General features: G+C 36.7%; 1 protein-coding gene across 1 annotated transcript; it reads right to left on the minus strand.

Moving 5' to 3' along the window:
- Positions 1–223: 223 nt before the first annotated feature.
- SULT1C4 (sulfotransferase family 1C member 4) lies at positions 224–6100 on the minus strand. Its single transcript, XM_041418132.1, has 7 exons — positions 5935–6100; positions 4189–4326; positions 2839–2936; positions 2402–2528; positions 1080–1174; positions 689–869; positions 224–537 (listed from the first exon to the last, which is right to left on the minus strand). Exons 1-7 carry the CDS (start codon positions 6098–6100, stop codon positions 425–427), a joined length of 918 nt encoding a protein of 305 aa, XP_041274066.1. The 3' UTR covers positions 224–424.
- Positions 6101–7342: the final 1242 nt, after the last annotated feature.

A 7342-nucleotide genomic window follows, 5' to 3' on the forward strand; every position in this document is an offset into this window, starting at 1 on the left:
TTCTGTTCCTCTCTTTACACTTGATCACCTTTCAATTTATATATTTCTATTTATTGATTAATGTTCATACAACCTGTTGCATTCTTTTAACACCTTTTTTCCTGTTGGCTCCTAGTTTCTGTTAGAATTTGATTTGAAAATGCTGGCTATCGATTGCAATTTTACAGAGAAGAAAACCCACAGCATGTCTGAAATATTTTTATTAATGCTGCAATGTACTGTGGTAGGAGTGACTGAGAAGTGTCCAGTGGAATAATTTTCTGGAGGGAGATTTAAACATTGGCATAATTTGGGCACTCTTCCAATAATGAAAAATCAGTGATGTGTGAAAGGAAGACCTTGGAATCTTAGGGATTTTTTTGAAAGAAAAGCAAAATATGTAATATGGGAAAGGCTGAGGATCATAAATTTCAATTACAAGTAATTATATTTCCGTGCGAAAAACAAGAGAGGTATCAGACATTTTCTTCTTATAATCTTCATCAAATTTCTCATTCTGTGCCACAGTGAAATGATTCTTCCAATCTGCAACGGTCCCTAAGAAATGGCAAAGCAAAAAAGAAGAGAAAAGATTGATTTACCAGTATTTTCTGCAGCTCATTATCCACAACTTACTGGATACTTGTACTTCAATGCTTATTTCAAAACAGAATGACAGCCAGAGTTTGTCAGTAACAAACCTCAGTACCTTTTCTCATGAATGGGGAAATGGAATGATCCATTATTCCTTGCAAGTCTTTAGTGTAGTTTGCCATGGGGTTTTCCTTCATTACCTCAAATGAGGTATTATGGACTATTTTGTTTAGAACCTCCTGACTCAGATCCTTCTCCAGGAACTTTGCAATCTTCTGAATTTCTCGCTTTGGATTCTGCAGAGACAATTACATGGGATAAGACACAGAGCTAGGAAAAGCAAAGAAATCAAATATCATGTGAGAGCTGCAATTCTCACACAGAGAAGATCAGGTTACTGCGTGGTTTACTGATACTGGCATTATAATATAAAACAGTTGCTTGTAATTAATATCTGCTAGACTTACAGATTTCAGAGCTTTATAAACATATGTTCAGCCTTTTACCTCCTTCATATCTTCATAGAAGAGATAGAGTATACGGTGCTTATCTTTTGCCTTCCACCATCCTTTTACGTGGTCATACCAGGAACCCCAGAGGACTGAAAAAGAACATCAGCAGCAGCTATAAATGCTGATTGTGTCTTTAACACATGTGGCACTCATGTTTGCCTCTTAACCAGTACCTGTGAATTTCCAAGCTGGTTTTGAATCAGTATGGCTGTGATAATGAGCACTGCTGTGCTCTGTAGTTATTACGGCATTTTTGCTATTAATATCTTAGGTTTATGGATGCTCAGAACAGGATTCATATGTAACTTTAGAGGGAAACAAATGCAGATGCATTATAGTCAATGGAAAAACGAATTTCCAGTATTCATTCGATCATCTGGACAAGGCTTGTCTTAATTAGTCCTGCTTTGAGCAGGGCAGGGGTTGGGACCATATGGACAACAAAAATCCATTCCAGCTTGCATTATTCTATGATTCTACCTGGTTTTAATATTTGCTATGCTATCAGAAATGCCTGCTTCTCTCAAGCATCAAAATGATTAACTAAGACAGAAATAAATGCATTCTGTATGTCTGCACTGGGACAGATAGCTCCCAAGCTGAGCTGTTCAAACACAAGGCATAAGTCTCCTTTGGACATGTGATTCTCATGCTGATCCAGACAGTGGTATCTGTAGGCTTACTTGGTGGCAAAAATATTAATGACCTAAGGAAGCTTTAATGACTCAAACTGTAAACTGCCATCCACTTGATCAGATTTTGTTTCTTGAATATCCTGTGATATCAGCACCTCTTTTAGAAGGGGAAGAATCAGCTTCTGGGTTGCCTGCCCTTAGTTAGATAACTGGTTTTGTTCAGATGGCTGATTTTTAGATACATTAATTTAGGTACAAAAACTCTCTTATCTCGAATGCACACTGCACATTTCTAGCAAAATTAACTCTCCACTTCTTTTTTAATTTCAAATTTTATCGGTTTATAGTAAGAGTTAAACCATTGTTCCTTTTCAAATGGCTTATTTTAATCTCAGAGAGAAGAGATGGAGCCTGAATATTGTCATATATGTTTTTGAATTATAACAGAATAAAGATTAGTGTTTATATTTTTTCTCAGAATGGGAGCATAAAGATAGATTTAATCCTTTAGGTAATTATAAAAACCTGTGAATGAAGAAAAATTATGACTGAAACACCTTCAGCAGATGTCCTTCCACAGCATCTGCATAGGATTTCAAACTATATCTGAAATTAAAAAATCAATGCCGTGCATTCTTAAAATGATCAAAATCTCTAATACAACTGATTGCAGTTAATCACCTTTTCCAGTCACGAATTTCTCCACAAACTCCTCCCATGTTCCTGGATCAGGCAATCCTTTATTCATTCGGTGGAAATGGTAGTATGACACCAGGTTGTCTTTTGCATTTCTTGCCACGTAGATTATCTTTATTGATATAAAAAGAGAGAGAGAAATAAATTAACTTGTGCAGACAAATACAGATATTGAGCATCTCCTGGAGTTTTCTCTTAGAGCCTGCGGGCAGAGATTTAAGAGGTTTTGCTTTGAAGCTGCCATTTTCTAAAATCCAGCTCAGGTAACTTAGTCACGATTTTAGATTCCCACAGACTTCACACATTAAAAGGAAAATATTTTTTAAGACCTTTTGATTTCCCAGCGATTCTGGAAAATATATTCTGCCCTGGTTTATGTCACTTTCTTTGTCCATAAGGTAAATAGGGCTCTTCAGCCTTACCTTACAGTTTTGTTCCCAGAAGGATGGAGGCAGCAGCTGCACGGGCAGATGAGTTTTCATTGTCCGTGGAGATGGCATGGCTTCAGCTAACTCCAGACCTGTGGGATGTTTAATTATGAGATGTGAGTTTTTCTGTAAATTGCACTAGCACTTCTTTCCTATGCTCACACATGTGATTGTGACTGTGACTTTCCAGCAGTTCACCTTGCATTGATCACTCATCTCCAAAGCACTTACATAGCAGGGTAACATATACAACATTACATAAGCATCTTCAATGTTTCTAGAGAAAATTCCACCTGTGTATTTGAGTAGAAAATGGGAAACATTGATTTATGTCTTTTTGCTTTCTTAGGCCCATACCTAACTCCTTCTCTCCAAGGGATAATGATGAATAATGATTTCTATTTATCCATCCAAAGCTTTTCCTTTGCAGTATTTAGTGGTCTCCTTCCACCTTACAGGTAAGAAATTTTAGTTTCTTTCTAGGGTACAAGAATATGACTGCTGACTAGACTTTGTTGATAGCACATAAACTGGGAGAATGACAGTGGATTTTCAGTAGCTATGGATATATGGGACTACTTGGGAATATCTGGTGATATTTGGGGATGTGTTATCTCCTCCCCTTTCCCTTTTAAACATCTATTATGACCTCCAAAATTTTTACCCTTGTCATGCTCTGTTGTCTATAATTTTTTTGTCACTCTCTGTGTCAACACAGTCTAGTTTAGAATAGAAAAATATCACTTCTGCAGAGCTAGTCAAGCTTTTTAGCTTCAGTTGCAAGAGTCTGACTTAACAATTTTTGTAGAAATGGAGCCCTTGCTGAGGGAGACTTTTGTAAGAAACTGCAAGCCTGTGAAGCCTGCTGGTTGCCTAAATGTTCCATAGCTTGTTTAGATTACTAGACCCTAGAACTAACAGCAGTTACTTGAAACAGTAGCAAAACCACTAAAACATTATGCACCTCTTGGAAACAGGTCCATGGCACATGTTTCTCTTCCATACGGCCTGTAATCACAGAATGCCATTCAACTGCCCCCATGCCCCATTCAATTAGCATTATATACATATCGGCTGCTGGTTTAGATACTGTGGAGTATCAAACACAGCTTCAGATATGGCTACAAAACAACGTGGTAACACCTGAAGCAATCCCATCTGCTAGCCTTGCAGCACCTTGAGTAGCACTAGATGTTTATGTTAAAGTGCCTGAACTGGTCCTTAATAGCCAAAATGGTGCTTAGTTCAAGAGCAAAGCAAGTGGGACCTTTCTCAAGAAACTTTTGGCATCAGCACTGTGTGCTTGTTTTGTTTCATTTTGCTTAAAATACAAATAATATTCACCTGAGTAACGTGCAGATGGAGGCTCTGCCAAAAACCACTCGAGGAAAGGGTGGCGTTTGTAAGTAGTCTCACGTTTACACTTCTCAGTATCTCCATTTTGTTGAACCATATCTACTATCTCCTGTGTCCATGTGGTACCTGAAAATGTCAAGTGTTTAGATGTTTCCCTCCAGGATAGCCAAGAGTTTCTTCTACTAGGGCACTGAAAGCCAGAAGGATGGACTCTGTGCTAATGAGGGAAAGCATAGCATAGAAAATAATAGAGAAAATGGAAAAAGAGTATAATACAGGCAAAATGCCTAATTAAGCAACAAAGGTAATTCTCAAATTCAGGAATTCCATTTTAGACAAATTTCTTCTGGCCTAAAGAAATAAGTCCCCAAACCAGTACTGAAAAAAACACTGGGACCAACTCACTACTGTTGGGAGAATATTATTTGCAGAGGAATGAAACTGCCTCCTTTAATCCCTCACAAAAATTCAGGTATTTTGTTTTCATACTGAATTTAAGCAAAAAAATGCAATACCTGAACTTCAAATGAGTTAAAATTTCATACAGTTTGAAAATATAAAAAAGTGGCACTATTTGCAAAGTTTCCATTTGAAACACTTTCATTAAAGTCTGTACAACATTTCATCTGCCTGAGTGACTGCAACATTTGTAAGAGTTACAGTATAGTGTATCTCATCTGTCTCTTTTCTTTTGTAGCTGTCATCTCTGTGTCAGCCACATCTCCTTGGAGGTACTGTGGCAGGTCAGCTACAGATCAAGCTAAGGGATAAATTGGAAAGCAATTTAGGCAGGAGATTCAGCCCTTCTTAAGATGCTTGTGTTATGCATCTCACACAGGTATGACATAATACCAAATGGAATCCTAACTTTATTTATTTTCAGTTCAGTGGCTGGAAGGTTTTAATCCCTGGATAAAAAAGCTGGATAAAATAATGTGGTTTTGCCTTTAGTATACAGGTAGTAAATCAAAAGCTTTCAGGTTTTACAAAATTAATGGTGAGTTTTTGTTAAAAACATTTTTTCCCCTACTGACAAAAATAAAAAAGCACCCTAAAAATTGTTGCTAATTCAAATAACAATTTTTTTTATGATGATCAAATTCTCCTGTATCTGTTCCTGAATCTCCAAAACTGTACATGTTTTTAATCATACAGAATTAATATTGATGCTTGTTATTCATTGTTTTCCTGTGTAGTAAGTACGAAGGGTTTGATGAAGAGGAGAAATATTGTCCAGTCACTGAGTAAAATGCCAGATAGCTAATATTAATGGTGGTATTTTATTTTGCTGGCTGAAATTATTAAATTAATTTGGTTATTTTAAAGAATTAATCAATTTTCAGAAATCATTCCCCAAATACATTATACATTCCATAGTCATATAGTTAGTTTCTATCATTTCTTAGTAATGATCACTTCTTTCTAGGCATTGTTAAATCACTAGATATTGGTGGAAAACTCCTATTGTCACCTTAATGAAATGTATATAAACTCAGTTAAATGTAACAATTATAGGTCATTAGACTTTAGCTATTTGTACTTCAGTAGTAACAGGTGTTGGATCTGCCAAAGAAGTCAGGAGTTACTAGTCACAGCTGACACAGCTTCATGTCTTTAAAATATGTCTTGTTTGGAGTTAAACAAATATCAGTCACAATAGAAAAAACTTATATCTCAATCCCAACAATGAGCACTATGCCAAACTTTTCTGTTCTGTTTCCTACCCACACCAACCTGCTTTTGCATAGGTTGCAATGAGCACATCGTCAGGCCTGGCTTTGAACTTCCACACTTGGTCCCAAATGCTGGCAATTGGTTGTGTGAGGGGAACGCCATCCACTTCAGATAACTCAGATCGAATCATTTTCTCTTCCAGACTCAAATCTTTCATTTTATTCATTGCAACGAGAACTGCATGAAGAAAGGCTTAGAATTAATATGGCTGCTCTGAAAAAAAAATTCTGAATTTACTCATCTTCAGGTCTCTCTTATTGACCAAATTCCATGTCCTCTGATTTCTTTGGCCATGATTTGGCCTGTCTGGAATCATATATACACTCCTTAAAACTGGATCTCATTTTCAGAAATGCATAGGGTATTGCTAGTGGTAGTTTTCTGTGTCTCTAAAAATCACTGTTTACTCAGATACAAGAAGAGAAAAAAGTCATTATTGTCATATCAAACACATTTATGTAAAATTCTGATGGTCAGTATGAAGGCTTCTAAAGGCAAAAAAAAAAAAAAAAAGTAATCAGAGGCATGATTCAAAAGAAGGCAGAGAATAACAGCAGGTAATGAAATCAGCATACAGGACTTAACCCTTCCTCTGTGAAGAAAATAAACAGAAAGGCCTGCTAACACCCTTTGTGCCTTATACTCACCAAAGTATTTGCAGACGTTTTCTGTGTTTCGTTCCTGGATCTTAGCACTCTTGGAACTCTTTGCTGTATTTTGAAATGTGTTGCCCGTAAATAACCTGAACTAGATTGATCATTAACTAAAGGTTGTTAGACTTTGATTATGTGAATAAATCTGTTTTACAATAACTAGTTATTGGTTTCTGAATTTCTCCCAGGGAGACCTCTTAAGCATAATTTTCACAGCTCCTGAGTCTGGTCAGAAGAAAGCTGTGCTTAAGGGGAGGCTACAGAAGTAATCTCAACTAAAAATATCATCCAGAAAAAAAGACATTTCAATCCCAACAGCAAACATTGCTAGAATATTTTCTTTAATTTCTTGTTTACTCACAGCAATTTCATACAGATTCAGCTGAGCGGAGTGAGATGTTGGATTGGTGGCTGGGCAGTCACTCAAGAAATTTTTAAAAAATGAAGGAAAAAGAAAGTTGTCAGATAATTTTTCCTGCTTAAATGTCTTCAGTACTTGGCTGTATTGAAAACTATGCAGGAACTTAAATCTGCAGGCACAAATAGGCTGAAAACTTGTGTGGGTGGAGATTCCATTCTTCCTATCAGTATGAGGAGAGTAAAGGAGGAAGCGCAGCAGCAGCCAACTGAGTAGTTTTTCTGGCATGGTTTGTGAAATCCTTTCGAATCCTGTGAAAGAAAAACACTTGGAATTCTCATGTAAAGTGTGACCCTTTACTGACAACAACATAAAATGTCAGTCAATAGCTCGAGCA

This window comes from Onychostruthus taczanowskii, unplaced genomic scaffold (assembly GCF_017590055.1).
Source record: "Onychostruthus taczanowskii isolate IOZ18803 unplaced genomic scaffold, ASM1759005v1 scaffold58, whole genome shotgun sequence".
NCBI classification, from domain to species: Eukaryota; Metazoa; Chordata; class Aves; order Passeriformes; family Passeridae; genus Onychostruthus; species Onychostruthus taczanowskii.

Excerpts from the sequence above, each read along its gene's own strand:
- SULT1C4 (XM_041418132.1), bottom strand. The coding sequence starts at position 6,100 with ATGAATAAAATGAAAGATTTGAGTCTGGAAGAGAAAATGATTCGATCT. Across the intron at positions 2,529-2,838 it reads TCTGGGAACAAAACTGTAAG|ATAATCTACGTGGCAAGAAA; the intron begins GTAAGGCTGAAG and ends ATATCAATAAAG. Across the intron at positions 870-1,079 it reads TCTATGAAGATATGAAGGAG|AATCCAAAGCGAGAAATTCA; the intron begins GTAAAAGGCTGA and ends TTGTCTCTGCAG.